The following is a 22557-nucleotide window of genomic DNA, read 5'->3' as shown; positions in this document are numbered from 1 at the left end:
TCACACTCCAAACTCCACTATGGCCAAGACCAAAGAGCTGTCAAAGGACACCAGAAACAAAATTGTAGACCTGCACCAGGCTGGGAAGACTGAATCTGCAATAGGTAAGCAGCTTGGTTTGAAGAAATCAACTGTGGGAGCAATTATTAGGAAATGGAAGACATACAAGACCACTGATAATCTCCCTCGATCTGGGGCTCCACGCAAGATCTCACCCCGTGGGGTCAAAATGATCACAAGAACGGTGAGCAAAAATCCCAGAACCACACGGGGGGACCTAGTGAATGACCTGCAGAGAGCTGGGACCAAAGTAACAAAGCCTACCATCAGTAACACACTACGCCGCCAGGGACTCAAATCCTGCAGTGCCAGACGTGTCCCCCTGCTTAAGCCAGTACATGTCCAGGCCCGTCTGAAGTTTGCTAGAGTGCATTTGGATGATCCAGAAGAGGATTTGGAGAATGTCATATGGTCAGATGAAACCAAAATATAACTTTTTGGTAAAAACTCAACTCGTCGTGTTTGGAGGACAAAGAATGCTGAGTTGCATCCAAAGAACACCATACCTACTGTGAAGCATGGGGGTGGAAACATCATGCTTTGGGGCTGTTTTTCTGCAAAGGGACCAGGACGACTGATCCGTGTAAAGGAAAGAATGAATGGGGCCATGTATCGTGAGATTTTGAGTGAAAACCTCCTTCCATCAGCAAGGGCATTGAAGATGAAACGTGGCTGGGTCTTTCAGCATGACAATGATCCCAAACACACCGCCCGGGCAACGAAGGAGTGGCTTCGTAAGAAGCATTTCAAGGTCCTGGAGTGGCCTAGCCAGTCTCCAGATCTCAACCCCATAGAAAATCTTTGGAGGGAGTTGAAAGTCTGTGTTGCCCAGCGACAGCCCCAAAACATCACTGCTCTAGAGGAGATCTGCATGGAGGAATGGGCCAAAATACCTGCAACAGTGTGTGAAAACCTTGTGAAGACTTACAGAAAACGTTTGACCTGTGTCATTGCCAACAAAGGGTATATAACAAAGTATTGAGAAACTTTTGTTATTGACCAAATACTTATTTTCCACCATAATTTGCAAATAAATTCATAAAAAATCCTACAATGTGATTTTCTGGATATTTTTTCTTCTCATTTGGTCTGTCATAGTTGACGTGTACCTATGATGAAAATTACAGGCCTCTCTCATCTTTTTAAGTGGAAGAACTTGCACAATTGGTGGCTGACTAAATACTTTTTTTCCCCACTGTAACTAGTAACTGTAACAGATTACATTTAGAAAGTAACCTACCCAACCCTGCACACACGCACATGCACACACACACGCACTCACACAAGCACACATGCAATGCACGCAGGCACACACACACACACACACACACATACACACACATACACACACACATGCAGTTCTTCTGTTCTCTGCGTCTTTGTGTCAGACTCCCACGCACACAAAGGAGAAAGTCATCCAGCGGGCGCATGTGGCTCAGAGGCTCCCAAATCATTAGCAGTACCCCCTCCTGAGAGTGTGGGTGGATCACTTTAAACTCCACAACCAAAGATGACAGGCGTGGGAGAGAGAGAGGAGAGGGGAAGGGGGGGGGAGGAGAGAGGGGAAGAGGGGGAGAGAGAGAGGAGAGGGGAAGAGGGGGAGAGAGAGAGAGGGGGAGGGGGGGAGAAAGAGAGAGAGGGGGAGGGGGGAGAGAGAGAGGAGAGGGGAAGGGGGGAGAGAGAGGAGAGGGGAAGAGGGGGAGAGAGACATAGAGAGACAGAGAGAGAGAGAGAGGGGAAGGGGGAGAGAGAGAAAGAGAGAGAGAGAGAGAGAGAGAGAGAGAGAGAGAGAGAGAGAGAGAGAGAGAGAGAGAGAGAGAGAGAGAGAGAGAGAGAGAGAGGGGAAGGGGGGAGAGAGAGAGAGACAGAGAGGAGAGGGGAAGGGGGAGAGAGAGAGAAGCGAGAGAGAGAGGGGAGGGAAGGGGGAGAGAGAGAGACAGAGAGGAGAGGGGAAGGGGGAGAGAGAAAGAAGAGAGAGAGAGAGAGAGAGAGAGAGGAGAGGGGAAGGGGGAGAGAGAGAGAGAGACAGAGAGGAGAGGGGAAGGGGGAGAGAGAGAAGAGAGAGAGAGAGAGAGAGAGAGAGAGAGAGAGAGAGAGAGAGAGAGAGGAGAGCGGAAGGGGGGAGAGAGAGAGAGAGAGAGGGGAGAGGGGAAGGGGGGAGAGAGTGAGAGGAGAGAGAGAGAGCGAGAGAGAGAGAGAGAGAGAGCGAGAGAGAGAGCGAGAGAGAGAGATGAGCGAGAGAGAGAGAGAGGAGAGAGAGAGAGGAGAGGGGAAGGGGGAGAAGGAGAGAGAGAGGAGAGAGAGAGTGAGGGAGAGAGAGAGGAGAGAGAGAGAGAGAGGAGGGGAAGGGGGGAGAGAGAGAGGAGAGAGAGAGAGCGAGAGAGAGAGCAAGAGAGAGAGAGATGAGCGAGAGAGAGATGAGCGAGGGAGAGAGAGAGGAGAGAGAGAGAGAGAGAGAGAGGAGAGGGGAAGAGAAAAATAAAGAGTAAGAGAGAGGAGGGAGAAAGAGAGAGAGAGAGAAAGAGAGAGAAAGAGAGAGAAGATAAAGGGAGTCACGAAGCATTCCCCTTCTTTGCCACCCCCTCACTGAGAAAGAAAGACAGTGAGAAGACAGATTTTTACTGTGTGTGTGTGTATGTGTGTGTGTGTACTCTACATACCCTGCGCTCCCTGTCTGTGTTCCTGTAGGTGAGTGTGATGAAGTTGAGGTCAGTGGTCTGTGAGTCTGTCTGACGAGCCTCGATTAGCCGGCCGATGTAGCGGTTGACCCGTGTACCAGGCGGGTGCTGCACGGCACCCGAGAACGACGTCCGGCTACGCACCTTCTCCGATGCCGTCCGCAACGCACGCCTCTGTCAGGGACACGGGACAGGGGACAAGGTGTTAATATTAGGACAGCATCAGAGTCACAAGGACTTGAACTCTAACCACAGGAGAACCTGGAAGTGGCCATTCCACCTTCATACAAATGGTCATTCCAAGCTTATATAAGTTCTTATAGGTCCTACAGCTTATATAGTTATCGGAAGAAGTGTGCAAAGCTGTCATCAAGGCAAAGGAAGAAGAAGAATCTGAAATATAAAATATATTTTGATTTGTTTAACATTGTTTTGGTTACTACATGATTCCATATGTGTTATTTCATAGTTTTGATGTCTTCACTATTATTCTACAATGTAAAAAATAGTTAAAATAAAGAAAAACCCTTGAATGAGTAGGTGTGTCCATACTTTTTACTGGTACTGTACATGCAGAGATAATAAACAGAGAATAGCAGCAGCGTAAAAGAGGGGGTGGGGGGGAACAATGCAAATAATCCGGGTAGCCATTTGATTAGCTGTTCAGGAGTCTTATGGCTTGGGGGTAGAAGCTGTTAAGAAGCCTTTTGGACCTAGACTTGACGCTCCGGCACCACTTGCCGTGCGGTAGCTGGAGTCTTTGACAATTTTTAGGGCCTTCCTCTGACACCGCCTGGTATAGAGGTCCTGGATGGCAGGAAGATTGGCCCCAGTGATGTACTGGCATATCACCTGGCATAGAAAATGTGCTCTCTCGTCAGGACACTGTTGTTCAGAGGAGCTAGCCAACAACACAGCTAACACTTAAAACTGAAGCTGGAAAGACTGCAAACTAGCTGCATTTATTTTCGTTTTACCTATTTTCTATTGACATTTCTATGTATATGTCCATAAAAATGACGCTGATTTATGATTTTGACTGGCTGAGAAAAGCTGTCTGCCTGTCTGTCTCGTCCCGACTCCCAACCCCTACACGTTAATTACTATGGGACAGCTGAAGATCGAATTTAAATATTGAAACAATGTTCAGAGAGACAGACCGCAAGTGTTATACAAATCTCCACTATTGAAAATCAATTGCTAGTCTAAAAGAAATGGGAGATAATGTCTAGATGCTTTTTACAGCGGAGATAAAGTTTATAAATTGCCAGGCTGGTCTGATGAGACGGTGGATTGCGCAGTGAGATGGAACCGAGTCAATAGGCATTTCAACGTCATAGCTTTAGCCGGTGGTACCTTGTGGAATAGACACCGGCTGGAATGTGGTTTTCACCAATCAGCGTCCAGGATTAGACCCACCCGCTGTATAATGTAATATTATTGGGTGTCATAATGCTAGCATTAGCAGTGAGCTCTACAATGTAATACTATTGGGTGTCATAATGCTAGCATTAGCAGTGAGCTCTGCAATGTAATACTATTGGGTGTCATAATGCTAGCATTAGCAGTGAGCTCTGCAATGTAATACTATTGGGTGTCATAATGCTAGCATTAGCAGTGAGCTCTGCAATGTAATACTATTGGGTGTCATAATGCTAGCATTAGCAGTGAGCTCTACAATGAAATACTATTGGGTGTCATAATGCTAGCATTAGCAGTGAACTCTGCAATGAAATACTATTGGGTGTCATAATGCTAGTATTAGCATTGAGCTCTGCAATGTAATACTGTTGGGTGTCATAATGCTAGCATTAGCAGTGAACTCTGCAATGTAATACTATTGGGTGTCATAATGCTAGCAGTGTGGTGTCATCATAACGTGGCTAGACAAAGCCCTGACAGTTATTAGAGGATTACACAGTTACAGGGCTATTCCTGACAGAGAAATGATGCCTCCACACACACCACCAATCATAACACACTGAGTCATCACTGAGTCACAGTTTTCAACACCCACCCACCCTATAATGTAGAAGTTTGTTTTGGCATTAGAGTTAGCAATGATATCTGTTGCCTTGGTTTTAACCAAGTTTCTGTAACTGACTCCGTGAATGAGAGTGTGTGGGCACAGGGAGGTTTATAGGAGTGATCCAGATTAGTGTGTTAGTGTGTTTGTGTGTGTGCGTGTGCGTGTGTGTGAGTGTGTGTGCGTGTGTGCGTTCAGGATTAGGAAACCGAGCAGGATTTCACCGCTGGACATAAAAACCTGTTAAAAGGTTTTTAGCACTCAGCCATATTATTTCCCAGAAATATGAATACACACACACCAACACATTAACAGCAACAGACACACACCTTGTCGTCGTCGTCGCAGGTCATGACGTTAGAGAAGGGGATCTCCGCCTTGAACATCTTCCTACAGTGCATGAGCTGAACCAGCAGGTAGCACACTGTCTTAAACTTCATCTTCTTGGCTGGCTTGATATCCGACAGGATCAACCCTGGGAAGATCTGAAGAGAGAAGGGAGAGAGAGGGAAAGGGGGTGGGGGAGGGAGGGGAGGTGGGGGAGAGAGGGAATAGATGGAGCAGGGGGAGAGAGAAGGGAAGGGAGAGAGGGGAGAGGGGGAAAGCAGGGGGAGAGAGAGGAGTTTAAGTACCAGAGAAAGATCAACTTCAGCCTTTATAATGGAAACTATAAAATAGTCTATTAACTGGTAGTGTTATGTTATAGGGTCTATTAACTGGTAGTGTTATGTGATAGAGTCTATTAAATGGCAGTGTTATGTGATAGAGTCTATTAACTGGCAGTGTTATGTGATAGAGTCTATTAACTGGCAGTGTTATGTGATAGAGTCTATTAACTGGCAGTGTTATGTGATAGAGTCTATTAACTGGCAGTGTTATGTGATAGAGTCTATTAACTGGCAGTGTTATGTGATAGAGTCTATTAACTGGTAGTGTTATGTGATAGAGTCTATTAACTGGCAGTGTTATGCGATAGAGTCTATTAACTGGCAGTGTTATGTGATAGAGTCTATTAACTGGCAGTGTTATGTGATAGAGTCTATTAACTGGTAGTGTTATGTGATAGAGTCTATTAACTGGCAGTGTTATGCGATAGAGTCTATTAACTGGCAGTGTTATGTGATAGAGTCTATTAACTGGCAGTGTTATGTGATAGAGTCTATTAACTGGCAGTGTTATGTGATAGAGTCTATTAACTGGTAGTGTTATGCGATAGAATCTATTAACTGGCAGTGTTATGTGATAGAGTCTATTAACTGGCAGTGTTATGTGATAGAGTCTATTAACTGGCAGTGTTATGTGATAGAGTCTATTAACTGGCATTGTTATGTGAGAGGACATCAAGACTATGAGGAAGAAAATAAGTGTGTGTGTGTGTGTGTGTGTGTGTCAAACCTATCTTAGTGAGGACTATAACGATTTCACCCACTCCTATAAACTTGTGTGTGTGTGTATGCCTGTCTGTGTGTGTGTCTGCCTGCTCTAGAAGATACTTTAGACCTGTTGTGGTTATTAAGTGTTTCAGGTACCACAACTAAAAACAGACATTTGAACTGAGAGCAGCGTGAAAGTATGATTCAACATGTATGATTCACATGTATGATTCACATGTATGATTCACATGTATGGAGCATTACTGGGACTGGAAGACACTGACCCACAGCCTAACACTCTGTGGACCACCTCATAGGATAAATCATTTAGTGGAATCATCATGCGTGAACTCCGGAGGTGAATCCTCTGCTGTCTAGAGTAGATTACACAGAATGGTGCAAATGAAGTTGAAGTTGACTAATCTGGGCAACCCAGAACCAAATCACACATGAGGGGTGGCCAGCCACTGCATTAGGTTCTGGGTAGAGCACAGGAGATGTTGGACTAGTGCAAGTGGCGGAACCAGGATATGGACCCTGGTGCACTATAAAGGGATTAAGGTGCCATTTAGGATGAAAACAGTATGAGTCACTGTGTACCTTAAGTCTGTGGAAGGGTACAATTTAAGATTGTTGTGGTTGTGTGTTTGTGTATATAAGGTTTTTGGACTGTGTGTGTGTGTGTGTGTGTTTGTGTGTGTTGTTGTGTACCTTGCGCCTATGGGAGGGTATTATGAAGAAGGTCTCGATGTTGTGTTTCTGTAGGAAGGCGTGTCTATCATGACCAAAGCCAGGCTCCACCTCATAGTCTCCATTCAAACACTCTAGAGTAGTCCTGGTTATGTGGACCTTACTGAGAGAGGAGAGTGAGAGGAGAGAGGGAAAAGGAAGGGGTATACAGGGAAAGTGGAGAGAGAGAGAGAGAGAAAGGGAGTAATTATGGATATGTAATTAATTAAAGGAGAATCAGAAACTGTTTTTCATCTCTTCCAGGTTTCTAAATCATTAATTACATTTCAGTTCATCTACTGAGCTCACTGGGATTGGAATAAAATGGATCCCTACCCTGCTATCTCTTCTCATTAGTTGGTTATTGTTTACTTGAATTGTATCGAATTGAAAGCACTCCCCTTTTTGTACACTCAACATTTCACAGCTCTAGGACCAATGAAATGTATTAAAAATAGCTTCTGTAGTTTTGTGATTGTATGTTCGTAAATAGTAAAATAGCTTTTGAAGTTTCAGTTTTGGAGATACAAGGCTTTCTTTCAATAGCGAGACAATTCTCTCACAAAAGAGCTTGACAAAACTGTCCATGTCATCAATATGTGGTGTTTCTCAAATGACACCTTACTCCCTATATATGGGCTCTTCATGGGCTCCCTATGGGCTCTGGTCAAAAGTAGTGCACTACTGTATGTAGGGAATAGGGCACCATTTAGGACAGACATGGTTTCCAGTAGTCATACGTACCCAGGCAGTCCTCCTGCCTCCATCACGTTGGCCAGAGTGACATCATTGGACCAGACATCATACTGCCACTTCCGGAGTCCCAGAACCCCACAGAGTACCCGGCCCGTGTGCAGACCCACACGCATGTTCAGATCCACCTCCGTAGCCTCCACCACAGACCTAGGAAGAGATAGAAGCACATCTTCCTCGTGAAATTTACAGCCTGCTTCTAGTCTAAAGCAATGTTGTAGATCGCTTTATATAATCAGAATCCATTTTTTTCACTTCAATATCTTAAACTAACAAGCGGTTTGCTTTTTGCCCTTTACTTTAACAATGGGTACGGCCCTGAGTATGCACTCTTAGAAGTAAAGGTGACTGGAATAACCTTTTGGGGTTCTAAAAATTGCATAACCAGTGGAACCTTTACAGTTCAAAAGGTTCCTCGAGGAACCCCTCTGAAAAGGGTATTCGAGGAACCCTTCTGAAAAGGGTCTTCAAGTCACCCCTGTGTAAAAGCTTAAACCAGAACCTTATTGTGATGGGAGGGGTTAAATGTTGAACGTTTTTAATAATATATTGTAGAGGTAGCAGTCTATCAGAAGATTGGCGGTGTGGCTTATTTGGAGGCGTGGCTTTCAGATAGTTCTTTTTGGACACACTTTTTGGTAAATGTCATTCCTGTTCATCATGCTAAGTTTGTACAACGCAAAAAAAAAAAAAAATCCTTTAATATTTATGCATATTACATATTACATAGTGATGGGAAACCAAGGCTTTCTGAACCCTTTGGGGCTTTCGCCAAGTTGTGCCGAAAAATGGTGAATTATTTGGAGCGATTAACAGAGTGCACATTAGTGGCATCTGCTGGTCAGGAAAAAATATCTGCATGTTTGACGTTTATATAGACTTGTTTTCCCATCCATCAAAACTTTGTGGCGCAATGGACAGATAAACAAATTTTAGTTAGAATGTGGGGTTCGCAAAACATATATATTCTACTTACCCTTTTTGCCTCCAGGTTCACAATTTTTAATAAAACTGTGCATCCGTGATATTATTTAGGATGCTGAAGACAAAAGAGTATCATAGGCTACACTAAATAAAACAAAGTATTTGAACAACAATGGGAAGATAGTGTGGTTTCACAGAAAATACATTTTCAACCATAGCCAGTATCTGATCTTGTGCCTATGCTGGTGTCTGATCCCAAATCCCCATCCCTACCTGCTGAACTACTATTCAGGTACTATAAACTGAAACAAATCTAAATAAATTGGTAAATAAGTTGTCCAGTAGAGGTCGGTGTTTGAAAGCAGCTTTGCATCGAAGAAAGCAACTTTGCATTGAAGAAAGCACCTGTGCTGGGGCGAAATCAGCGGGATCTTCCATTTTGCACCACACAGTTAGAAAAAGCATGTGATCGAATGAAGCTTCGGAAGTCATTGATCGCATGGTAATGTTACTTTGAAGCTATCTGTCTATGCTTTGAAAGGAGCAACCTAGTAAAAAAAGAAACCTAGTTTCAAAGAATTTTTTTTTTTTTATCCCTTTTTCGTGATATCCAATTGGTAGTTACAGTCTTGTCCCATCGCTGCAGAGAGCCATGCGTCCTCCGAAACACGACCCTTCCAAGCCGCACTGCTTGCTTAACCCAGAAGCCAGCCTCACCAATTTGTCGGAGGAAACACTGTACAACTGCCGACCGTGTCAGCGTGCATGCATCCGGCCCGCCACAGGAGTCGCTACAGCGCGATGGGTCAAGGACATCCCAGCTGGCCAAACTCTCCCCTAACCCAAATGTGCATCGCCTCATGGGTCTCCCGGTCACGGCCGGCTGCAACACAGCCCAGGATCGAACCCGGATCTGTAGTGACACCTCAAGCACTGTAGTGCCTTAGACCGCTGCGCCACTCGGGAGGCCCCGAATTAAACTTTTTTTAACTCACTTTTACATATTAACAAAAAAATGTGGATCCATAATTTGAAAATTATCTATTACAACTACTAAAGCTGTTTCATTTACAATCACTGTTTGAGAAATAAAAAACTCTGCTAAGATTTCAGAATAGATAACTCTGCCGTGTGGCTCTATGCCCTGAGCTATCTTTCCACCTGCTAAGAAGGTGAAATATCTAGATAAAAACAAAACGCTTCCAGCAGGGGTCGTCGCTCTTACTTCCAAGTTCCGACATTTGACAGATTTGTAGTGTGACGTTCAAAGCTTTTAACGTCATCATCACGTAGTATTGTTTCTTCGATACAAGCATCGTTACGTTGTGTCGAATCCAGGCCCCCAGTGTCCGGTCTGGAGTGTGAAGTCACAAGCTCTGCTGGTCGGCTACTGCGTAGCAACATAGCGGTGCCAAAAGCCCTGATCTGCCATAGAAAGCCTATATAAAGTACTGATTTTTAGACTGTCGTTTTAGGCTCTAAAATGTGTTTATTATGATAAAGTTGAATTATTTTAAAGTTCACTACAAATCGAGATATTTAATTAAATAGTGATCCATTCTGACTACTACATTTGTCATCACACAGGACCACATGCTGACACAGACCAATCACGGGCCGGCAGGCTACGAGGAGGCTCCTGGTTGACTCTCTCAGGCAGGATGAAAACGATTACATTGACCATGATCATTTGCTAATTACGGCTACTTTCACCATGATCCTTGGCGCTTCAAATCCAAATACTTCCGGCTTCATGAGCCATAAGGAGCTTTCTATTGGAATACGTGGATGACGTCAGCGCTATCACTATCAACTGGTTTTAATGTCTATGGTCGAATCAGTAGTGCTTTGAAAACTGCATCGGAGCATCGGCGCTCCGGTATAAATTGTCCCATCACTACAAATTCTAATATAATAATAATATTAACATTGCTAATTACATTAATTAATAAAGTGGTAACTATTCCAACTTTTGGATTTGCATAGACTCTTGAGGAAAACTGTCAGTGTTCAACCTTAACATGTGATGACAATACAACAGTCTCAATCTTGTTTTATGCAAAGGGTCCCGAAAATTAGAACCGAGCATGGAAAAAGGTTATTTCAGCCCCCTAGTCTTGGAATTCCCTCCAAGCCAACCTGAAAAAAGGAGTTCAAAGGACAAATAGATGAACAGGTTGTTTCTAGCCACTAGCTTGCATTGCCTTATTATATGCCATTTAGCAGACGCTTTTATCCAAAGCGACTTACAGTCATGCGTGCATACATTTTTTTTTTTTTGTGTATGGGTGGTCCCGGGGATCGAACCCACTACCCTGGCGTTACAAGCGCCGTGCTCTACCAGCTGAGCTACAGAGGACAACATGTAAGGAAGCATGTTGTTTTACTTCACACACACCACACACATCCACTGTTTGTTTGCTGTTGGATTTGTGCTGTTGTCAGTGTCTTCTGTCTGTGTTGTCCATTTTGTCTTACATTGTTTTGTGGGTTTTTCATCCCAGCCCCAGCCGGAAGCCTTTTGCCTCTAACCAAGCCTTCATTGCAAATTATTATTTGTTCTTATTGACTAGCCTGGTTAAATAAAGGTTAAATAAACAACAATAAAAAACAGAACAGATGAACACCAATGCCATTTACTCTAACGGATTGCCAAAAAATATGTATCTTTAAGCCATGCCCCTAATAAGCCACGTCTCTAGTCTGAGGTTCCTCCAGAAATCCTTTGCTACATTGAAACGTTAGAGGTTCCTCCAATAACCCCTCAACTAACCAAAGGTGCAAATATGAACAATTGACCAATGGCAATGGTTCCTTGAGAATCTCCAGGGTTCCTCGAGTCACCACTAATTCTAAGAGTGTAGAGCTGATACCTGTCTGCTTCTGAGAGAAGGAAGGGGGATTATTGATTCCATGGCTTTGTTTAAATAATAAACAATTATCTATAACCCCATGTGTGTGTGTGTGTGTGTGTGTGTGTGTGTGTGTGTGTGTGTGTGTGTGTGTGTGTGTGTGTGTGTGTGTGTGTGTGTGTGTGTGTGTGTGTGTGTGTGAGTGAGTGTGTGTGTGTGTGTCTGTGTGTGCATGTGTGCAGTCCCTGTCTTAGTGGTATGGCTTTGAGGAGATATAAAAAATAAAACAACGTATGCACTCACTAACTGTAAGTCGCTCTGGATAAGAGCGTCTGCTAAATTACTAAAATGTAAATGTAAATCAAGTGGGACTATTTCCACCACAGTCTCTTCTTTCCTCCACATAAGTATATCTAGAGGGAGAGAGGGGGAATCTAGAGGGAGAGAGGGGGAATCTAGAGGGAGAGAGGGGGAATCTAGAGGGAGAGAGGGGGAATCTAGAGGGAGAGAGGGGGATAATTCAAGGAGAGAGAGAAAGAGAGGACCATATGGAATAGAGAGAGAAAGGAAAGAGAAGGGGGAGAGGAGTGTGTATGAGCGAGGGAGGAGAGAGGAGTGTGTATGAGCGAGGGAGGAGAGAGGAGTATGAGCGAGGGAGGAGAGAGGAGTGTGTATGAGCGAGGGAGGAGAGAGGAGTGTGTATGAGCGAGGGAGGAGAGAGGAGTGTGTATGAGCGAGGGAGGAGAGAGGAGTGTGTATGAGCGAGGGAGGAGAGAGGAGTGTGTATGAGCGAGGGAGGAGAGAGGAGTGTGTATGAGCGAGGGAGGAGAGAGGAGTGTGTATGAGCGAGGGAGGAGAGAGGAGTGTGTATGGCAGCACCTGTCCTGGGTGATAATGAGCTCCAGCAGTGACATCCATCCACTCAACAGAAAGAGAGGAAAACAACACAACAGCAGAAATGCTCTGCTTCTCGTTCTGGAGGATGGGATCAACACCGTGACACACAGTCTCTCTGAGTGTGCGCTTATGTGTGTGCGTGTGTGTGTGTGTGTGTGTGGTCAGTGCAGACTCACGTGATAGTGTCGATCATGTCCAGGCCCATCTCTACACAGCAGTGTGCATGGTCTGCCTTGGGTTGGGTCAGACCTGACACACAGTAGTAACAGTCCCCCAGGATCTTTATACGCCTACAGTGGTTCTCCTGGAGAGAGAGGGGGGAGGAGGGGGAGGAGCGGGAGCGGGAGAGGGAGAGAAGAGCGGGGTAGAGGAGAGAGGAGGAGAGGGGGGAGAGAGAGGGGGGGAAGAGGGAGGGAAGAGATAAGAGAGGGGAGAGATAGAGGAAGAGAAACAGAGGGCAATGGAGAGGTGAAGAAATGGGGAGGAAGAGAGACAGGAATTTTCATAATTGCAAATAATGATGATAAAAAAAGGGTCCTTCTCAGTCAAAACCTGTAACAGGGCTTCCATGATAAACCTGTAACAGGGCTTCCATGATAAACCTGTAACAGGGCTTCCATGATAAACCTGTAACAGGGCTTCCATGATAAACCTGTAAAGGGGCTTCCATGATAAACCTGTTACGGGTCTTCCATGATAAACCTGTTATGGGGCTTCCATGATAAACCTGAAACGGGGCTTCCATGATAAACCTGTTACGGGGCTTCCATGATAAACCTGTAACAGGGCTTCCATGATAAGTCTTCCTAATAAAGAAACAGGGAGAACACTTCTCGAGTACCTGTACATACTTCTCCGATCAGACACTGATTAGTGCTGCTGAGCATAGAGAAACTAGCAGAGAAAACTGAGCAAGGGAACACAGGGAAGTGAGGGCATAAATACATAGGTGAACAGGTAGACACAGGTGACACCAATAGGATGATGATTAGTCCAGACTGTGAGTAAGGAGGTGCCTAAGGTTGTCGGAGGATGACACCTAGTGGGTCGCTCCGGAACTGCGACCCCCTCCTGTAACTGTGCAAGCAGCCACGAAGGCACGCGTATCCACCTCAGCTGATGGCCACCAGAACCTCCTACGCAGGAACTCCAATGTCCTGGCGCCCTCCGGATGGCTGGTCAGGTTGGACGTATTCGCCCACTGAAGCAGTCGCAAGCGCGCCGCCTTGGGTATGTACATCCTCCCCGATGGACCTCCGCCCGGAACGGGCTCCCGCCGTAGCACTGCTCTGACCAGCCTATCGATTCCCCACAAACCTGGGGCAGCAATCAGGGCGTTGGGGACAATGGGGTCGTCCCTCTCCACCAGGTCCACGGACGGTATGAGATCGTGAACCGGAACCTGGTGAAGAACAACGCCCACCTGGCCTAGCGCGAGTTGAGCCTCTTGGCCCCCTGAATGTAGGCTAAGTTCTTATGGTCAGTCCATACGACGAATGGATGGGCGGCCCCCTCTAGCCAATGCCTCCACTCCCCCAGGGCGAACATGACCGCTAGCAGCTCACAATTTTCAGCAGTTCCGAGTCGTTTGACCCCACATGGACTACGACAGCGTCAGCCCCCGGCAGCTGTCGTAGAACGGTAGCAAGCGGCATTGTAATGTCCTGTACTCGTGCTCCAAGATAGCACAGGGTTTGTGCCCCAGGAACTGAGATGTTTCTCACCATAGAGCTGCCAATGATGACAGCTGGTGAAATGGATGAGGAGGTCCGGCCATTCTTTCGCCTCGAGTAGTTTAGAAGACCCCTCAAGAACGGATGGGAGGTGGGGCCCAATGGACCCGAGCCAGCCATAGAATCCATTGTCGCTGATGAAGGAGCCGGAGTCTCAGACACCCTCACAGTCCGATGAGGGGGAAGCTCTGAAGATCTGAACCCGAGGTAGGAGGGCAAAGCTGTTTGATGTCTGGATTGGGCTTCCCAAAGCCAAGGAAGCCCTGTTCATCATTGACCGCTGCCTTCCATTAGGCTTACAGCTGGTGACGTGGTTCCATTGCTGAGACTGTGGCATCCGCTAGGTCCTCTAGAGGCGTCAGTCCTGTTCCATTTTCCACAGGAGGGGGAGATTTCTTCAGTGAGAGGTCCCTGTGAAGCACTGGCAAGTCAGTCAAAGAGTGGTGACAGGGCGGTGATACTCTCCCCATATCGGAAAGACGTCCAGCCTGAGGTGTAGAAGGAGGAGAAGATAGACGGACGTGGTTTCCCCAGCAAATCGTGCAAGGCTGAGACAGCTCGGTCCTGTAGTCCTCCGCAAGTAGGCAGTTTTTGCATTGAAAATCCGGTCGGTCCACAGTGTCCCGGAAAAGAGCATAGTAAACATAACTCCTACAACGCAGGAAGCGTTCGCCTCCTCCTCTGAATGGGGAGGCCTCCATGAGAAAAGACATTCCAAGATCGGGAAAATCCTCTCAGCTATCTTCATTAGTTTGATGGCTAGCAGCTTAGCTAGAGCTAGAGCTGTCAAGCAGGCTGTCTGTTAAGCGGGATTCCGGGACAAGAAATAACAGTCCTAGCTGTTGATAGCTAACCGCGTTAAGGAATCCGTGCAATAACCAGTACAGTGTTAATAATCTAACTTAGATTGGTTATTTTTTGTCAAAAACAACAAACCGAGTAGCTGAGTGTTTCCATCATTGAGCGTCCAGCTCTGCAGCCTGAGAAATACAAATACAAAGATTCATCACCATGACTCAATTTGTGTGCAGTACTTGGAAAGACAACAGGAAACAAATATTTTTACAGATTACCCGCAATTATAAAACACCAAGATAATATGACTCAAGAACTGTCAGAAAAGTGTAGAAACCTTTTTGCCCGTCAAGACCTGAACCCAGACAGCTAAACTCAGCAAAAAAAGAAATGTCCTCTCACTGTCAACTGCGTTTATTTTCAGCAAACTTTTCATGTGTAAATATTTGTATGAACATAACAAGATTCAACAACTGAGACATAAACTGAACAAGTTCCACAGACATGTGACTAACATAAATTTTATAATGTGTCCCTGAACAAAGGGGGGGGGGGGTCAAAATCAAAAGTAACAGTCAGTATCTGGTGTGGCCACCAGCTGCATTAAGTACTGCAGTGCATCTCCTCCTCATGGACTGCACCAGATTTGCCAGTTCTTGCTGTGAGATGTTACCCCACTCTTCCACCAAGGCACCTGCAAGTTCCCAGACATTTCTGGGGGGAATGGCCCTAGCCCTCACCCTCTGATACAAAAGGTCCCAGACGTGCTCAATGGGATTGAGATCCGGGCTCTTTGCTGGCCATGGCAGAACACTGACATTCCTGTCTTGCAGGAAATCACGCACAGAACGAGCAGTATGGCTGGTGGCATTGTCATGCTGGAGGGTCATGTCAGGATGAGCCTGCAGGAAGGGTACCACATGAGGGAGGAGGATGTCTTCCCTGTAACGCACAGCGTTGAGATTGCCTGCAATGATAACAAGCTCAGTCCGATGATACTGTGATACACCGCCCCAGATCATGACGGACCCTCCACCTCCAAATCGATCCCGCTCCAGCGTACAGGCCTCGGTGTAACGCTCATTCCTTCGACGATAAATGCGAATCCGACCATCACCCCTGGTGAGACAATACCGCAACTCGTCAGTGAAGAGCACTGTTTGCCAGTCCTGTGTGGTCCAGCGACGGTGGGTTTGTGCCCAAAGGCGACGTTGTTGCCGGTGATGTCTGGTTAGGACCTGCCTTACAACAGGCCTACAAGCCCTCAGTCCAGCCTCTTGCGGACATTCTGAGCACTGATGGAGGGATTGTGCGTTCCTGGTGTAACTCAGGCAGTTGTTGTTGCCATCCTGTACCTGTCCCGCAGGTGTGATGTTCGGATGTACCGATCCTGTGCAGGTGTTGTTACACATGGTCTGCCACAGCGAGGACGATCAGCTGTCCGTCCTGTCTCCCTGTAGCGTTGTCTTAGGCATCTCACAGTACGGACATTGCAAGTTATTGCCCTGGCCACATCTGCAGTCCTCATGCCTCCTTGCAGCATGACTAAGGCACGTTCACTTAGATGAGCAGGGACCCTGGGCATCTTAATTTTGGTGTTTTTCAGAGTCAGTAGAAAGGCCTCTTTAGTATCCTAAGTTTTCAAAACTGTGACCTTAATTGCCTACTGTTTGTAAGCTGTTAGTGTATTAACGACCGTTCCACAGGTACATGTTCATTCATTGTTTATGGTTCATTGAACAAGCATGGGAAACAGTGTTTAAACCCTTTACAATGAAGATCTGTGAAGTTATTTAGATTTTTACGAATTATCTTTGAAAGACAGGGTCCTGAAAAAGGGATGTTTTTTTTGCTGAGTTTTTGTATATGAATCAGAATGTTCTTTCTTGTAGCAAGGGTTATGACGACTAGGAAATCAGGTTACAGGATTTGCTTGAATAATAATAATAATATAATATGCCATTTAGCAGACGCTTTTATCCAAAGCGACTTACAGTCATGCGTGCATACATTTTTGTGTATGAATGAGACCCAATCGTTTCCACTGTGTGTCTGGAAATAATGAGTAGGACTCAATATAAGAATGTAGAATATCAGAGATATTTAGTGTGTGTGTGTGTGTGTATGTGTGTGCGCGTGTGTGCGTGTGTGTGTGGGTGCGTGTTTCAGGCTAACTCTAATGGCTCCGACATGCTCTTGAAGTAGAATCCCTCCCACACATTCCCACAGAGATTAGCTATTTGTCACAGAGCACAAATTCACCAGCATCAACAACACACACACACAAATACAAATACACAGACACACACACACAGACAGAGATATAAAGACACACACAGACACACGCAGATGCATGTACACATTCACAAGGACACACACAAGAATACGCACCTACAGTAGACACACAAACACAACCAAAAGCAGAGGCCTACACACACAGCTACACAGGCACACAAACACCTAACCAGAAAACACAACCAGGATATCCAGTTAGCACCATATCACACATCAGCACATCAGAGACACGTAAGGGTAGACATACAATAATTAGGCTGAAGGCACCCACCTTCACACACACACACACACACAGGGGAGCGATGCATGGCAACTGCAGTGAGAAGCAGAGATGAGATGAGAGGAGACGGGGAGCTCCGGTTTTCTGCTCACAGGAGCAGAATAATTCTGTGTGTGTATGTGTGTGTGTGTGTGTGTGTGCATGTGTGCGTGTGTGTGTGTGTGCGTGTGTGCATGTGTGTGTGTCACGTAAAGAAGTCAGACAGGCTTAGCTGCTGTGACAGACCCGGTTGGAGCAGTGAATTTCCCCTCGCCTGTTGGCCAAACACGACAGGGTATAAATCTCAATTAGGCCACAGCTGCAACTACACAAAAAGACACACACACACACATGCGCACAGGCACACACACACATGCGCACACACACACGCACACACACACACACGTGCACACACACATGCGCACACGCACACACACACGCTCACACACAAAAACACACATTTACTTTCTTATATATTGACTTCATTAAATCAATATCCATAACTGATTGAAGGACAGAAAGACTCATATTGCACTGCAGTTACGTCCTCCATATCTATCATATAGGGCACTACTGTCACCCATATATGTCTCATTGTCGGCGTCCCAAATGGCCCCCTGTTCCCTACAGTGAGGGAAAAAAGTATTTGATCCCCTGCTGATTTTGTACGTTTGCCCACTGACAAAGAAATGATCAGTCTATAATTTTTATGGTAGGTTTATTTGAACAGTGAGAGACAGAATAACAACAAAAAAATCCAGAAAAAACGCATGTCAAAAATGTTATGAATTGATTTGCATTTTAATGAGGGAAATAAGTATTGACCACCTCTCAATCAGAAATATTTCTGGCTCCCAGGTGTCTTTTATACAGGTAACGAGCTGAGATTAGGAGCACACTCTTAAAGGGACTCCTAATCTCAGTTTGTTACCTATATAAAAGACACCTGTCCAAAGAGGCAATCAATCAGATTCCAAACTCTCCACCATGGCCAAGACCAAAGAGCTCTCCAAGGATGTCAGGGACAAGATTGTAGACCTACACAAGGCTGGAATGGGCTACAAGACCATCGCCAAGCAGCTTGGTGAGAAGGTGACAACAGTTGGTGCGATTATTCGCAAATGGAAGAAACACAAAAGACCTGAAAACAATTGGTAACACACTACGCTATGAAGGACTGAAATCCTGCAGCGCACGCAAGGTCCCCCTGCTCAAGAAAGCACATATACATGCCCGTCTGAAGTTTGCCAATGAACATCTGAATGATTCAGAGGAGAACTGGGTGAAAGTGTTGTGGTCAGATGAGACCAAAATCGAGCTCTTTGGCATCAACTCAACTCGCCGTGTTTGGAGGAGGAGGAATGCTGCCTATGACCCCAAGAACACCATCCCCACCGTCAAACATGGAGGTGGAAACATTATGCTTTGGGGGTGTTTTTCTGCTAAGGGGACAGGACAACTTCACCACATCAAAGGAACGATGGACGGGGCCATGTACCGTCAAATCTTGGGTGAGAACCTCCTTCCCTCAGCCAGGGCATTGAAAATGGGTCGTGGATGGGTTTTCCAGCATGACAATGACCCAAAACACATGGCCAAGGCAACAAAGGAGTGGCTCAAGAAGAAGCACATTAAGGTCCTGGAGTGGCCTAGCCAATCTCCAGACCTTAATCCCATAGAAAATCTGTGGAGGGTGCTGAAGGTTCGAGTTGCCAAACGTCAGCCTCAAAACCTTAATGACTTGGAGAAGATCTGCAAAGAGGAGTGGAACAAAATCCCTCCTGAGATGTGTGCAAACCTGGTGACCAACTACAAGAAACGTCTGACCTCTGTGATTGCAAACAAGGGTTTTGCCACCAAGTACTAAGTCATGTTTGCAGAGGGGTCAAATACTTATTTACTTATACTTATTACTTATTTCCCTCATTAAAATGCAAATCAATTTATAACATTTTTGACACGCGTTTTTCTGGATTTTTGTTGTTGTTATTCTGTCTCTCACTGTTCAAATAAACCTACCATTAAAATTATAGACTGATCATGTATTTGTCAGTGGGCAAACGTACAAAATCAGCAGGGGATCAAATACTTTTTTCCCTCACTGTATATAGTGCACTACTTTTGATCACTACTCTCTCTCTCCCTTAGAGCCCTGGTCAAAAGTTGTGCACTATAAAAATAATAGGGTGCCATTTAGGACGAAACTAATGTGTGGGACATTCTATGTGGATGTAAATCATTACACAGAGTGACCTAACCTCCCTCTTAATCTCTTAATTTAATTCTCTCCATTTATTTTATCCTCTGTTTAAATCTCTACATTCCTTTCATCCTCCATACTTCGTTCTTTAAAGGAGACCAGCAAGAATATCAACCTGACAGTCTCAACGCTAGATAGGGACTTACTTAGAAATATACTCTCCCTCTTTATCTCTCTCTTCTTCATCCCTCTTTTCTCTTTCTCTCCCTCTCTCTCTGTCCCTCTCTCTCTCGTTATCTCTCTTTGTATATCTCAATATCGTTCTCTCCCTTCTCTGTCTCTCTCTCTCTCTCTCTCTGTCCCTCTCTCTCTCTCGTTGTCTCTCTCTGTATATCTCAATATCGTTCTCTCCCTTCTCTGTCTCTCTCTCTCTCTCTCTCTCTCTCTCTCTCTCTCTCTCTCTCTCTCTCTCTCTCTATCTCTGTCTCTCTCTGTCTCTCCCTCCCCCCTCTCTCTCTCCCTCTATATTATTTCACTCTCTGTCTCTCTCTCGCTCCCTCCCCCCCTCTCTCTCCTCTATATTATTTCACTCTCTGTCTCTCTCTCTGCCTCTCTCTCCCTCCCCCCTCTCTCTCTCTCCCTTTATATGATTTCACTCTCTGTCTCTGTCTCTCTCTCTCCCTCCCTCCCCTCTCTCTCTCTCCCTCTATATTATTTCACTCTCTGTCTCTGTCTCTCTCTCTCCCTCCCTCCCTCCCCCTCTCTCTCTCTCTCTCTCTCTTTTAATATTATTTCACTCTCTGTCTCTCTCTCTCTCTCTCCCTCCCTCCCCTCTCTCTCTCTCCCTCCCTTTATATTATTTCACTCTCTGTCTCTGTCTCTCTCTCTCCCCCTCCCCTCTCTCTCTCTCTCTCTCTGTCTCTCTCTCCCCCTCTCTCTCCCTCTCTCCCTCTCTCCCTTTATATTCTTTCACGCTCTGTCTCTCCCCCATCTCTCTCTCTCTCCAAGTTAAGCTGATTGCTGAGACACCGTTTCAGACTCAAGAGGGGATAATGCTGATCATGTGACATAGCCATGGGTGTGTGTGTGTGTGTGTGTGTGTGTGTGTAACGTGCATGTGTAGAGTGTGTGCATGCGTTAGTAGTATCAAGAGATATTGTCATAAAGTGTGGTATCATAGCGACAGGAAGACATAAAATAAGCTTTGCTATCCTCGTGCTTTAAGACATAAAATAAGCTTAACTCTCCTCATTAGTAAAAACTTTGGGATTCAACCCTTAAAGTCTGGTTTGAGTGTGTTTGAATGTATTTGAGTGTTCTAGGGGTTTCTACTACTCAGTTATCCTCCTCCTGTTCCTCTATGATAGAGAGACGGTGGTGGCTACCTGCCAGAGACAGAGAGAATGAACTAAAAGGAAAAGAGAGAGAGAAAATGACTGAAAGAACAAGAGAGATGGATCTTTAATTTACTATCCTACTTTATTATGTCAAGGAATGTATCGATCGGCATACTGATCCAAGGCCTGAGGGACAGAGTGGATGAGAGAGAGAGGGATGGAAGAAGAGAGGGGAGGAGGAGAAGGTCAAGGAGCAGATTGAATTAGAGCAAGAGAGATAGAGGGATCATCCGAGAGAACAGAATTGAAGAGGGAGATATGGAAATATGATGAGTAAAATAGATTTATAGAGACACAGGAAGGAAAAAGAAAAAGAGGTGGAGGAAATGAAGGAGGCATGCTTGCGCATGTGCATCCGTCTTTGAGTGTATTTACATACTGTATTTCGTACAGTATGGCATAGTTTTCCTCTTGCAAACACATACGCTATGAGTCACTGTAACATTTTAAATAAACAGGATATCTGATACTGTAGCTGTAGGGTGTAGCTCAGTGTGAGAGAACGACACAGAGAGAGAGAGAGAGAGAGAGGGAGAGAGAGAGGAGAGAGAGAGAGAGGAGAGAGAGAGAGAGAGAGAGAGAGAGAGAGAGAGAGAGAGAGAGAGAGAGAGAGAGAGAGAGAGAGAGAGAAAGAGATGCTGTAATGTATGTCTGTTCATTTTTATTAATTGTTTTCTTTTGTTTCTTGTCAATTTCACTTGCTTTGGCAATCTAAACATATATTTCCCATGCCAATAAAGCACTTTGAATTGAATTGAATTGAGAGAGAGAGAGAGAGAGAGAGAGAGAGAGAGAGAGAGAGAGAGAGAGAGAGAGAGAGAGAGAGAGAGAGGGAGAGAGAGAGAGAGAGAGAGAGAGAGAGAGAGAGAGAGAGAGAGAGAGAGAGAGAGAGAGAGAGAGAGAGAGAGACAGAGAGACAGAGAGAGACAGAGAGAGAGAGAGAGATATTATAAAATATACAGACCACAAATTCCAATTGGCTATACTTAAACTCTTTAACATCATCCTTAGCTCTGGCATCTTCCCCAATATTTGGAACCAAGGACTGATTACCCCAATGCACAAAAGTGGAGACAAATTTGAACCCAATAACTACCGTGGGATATGCGTCAACAGCAACCTTGGGAAAATCCTCTGCATTGTCATTAACAGCAGACTACTTCATTTCCTAATTGAAAACAATGTACTGAGCAAATGTCAAATTGGCCACATATTCACCCTGCACACCCTAATTGACAAACAAACAAACCAAAACAAAGGCAAAGTCTTCTCATGCTTTGTTGATTTCAAAAAAGCTTTTGACTCAATTTGACATGAGGGTCTGCTATACAAATTGATGGAAAGTGGGGTTGGGGGAAAAACATACGACATTATAAAATCCATGTACACAAACAACAAGTGTGCGGTAAAAATTGGCAAAAAACACACACATTTCTTTCCACAGGCCCGTGGGGTGAGACAGGGATGCAGTTTAAGCCCCACCCTCTTCAACATATATATCAACGAACAGTCTTCAGCACCCGGCCTCACCCTACTAGAATCTGAAGTCAAATGTCTACTGTTTGCTGATGATCTGGTGCTTCTGC

The 22557-nt window shown here is 45.3% G+C and overlaps 1 protein-coding gene across 1 annotated transcript in view; it reads right to left on the bottom strand.

Moving 5' to 3' along the window:
• LOC311131073 (adenylate cyclase type 1-like) overlaps positions 1 to 22557 on the bottom strand; it is a gene marked incomplete at both ends in the record, with an annotated part of 60222 nt that overhangs the window by 15781 nt on the left and 21884 nt on the right. Inside the window, 5 exons of the mRNA XM_084163889.1 lie at positions 2683 to 2912; positions 5094 to 5249; positions 6849 to 6990; positions 7611 to 7769; positions 12469 to 12596. Of these exons, the coding sequence (XP_084020015.1) occupies positions 2683 to 2912; positions 5094 to 5249; positions 6849 to 6990; positions 7611 to 7769; positions 12469 to 12596 (815 nt within the window). The remainder of the gene's footprint in view (positions 1 to 2682; positions 2913 to 5093; positions 5250 to 6848; positions 6991 to 7610; positions 7770 to 12468; positions 12597 to 22557) is intronic.

Source organism: Coregonus lavaretus, assembly GCF_964263955.1.
Source record: "Coregonus lavaretus genome assembly, chromosome: 6".
NCBI lineage: Eukaryota > Metazoa > Chordata > Actinopteri > Salmoniformes > Salmonidae > Coregonus > Coregonus lavaretus.
Note: the sequence above shows the minus strand (reverse complement) of the source record. Positions and strands in the feature narration are given on the sequence as shown.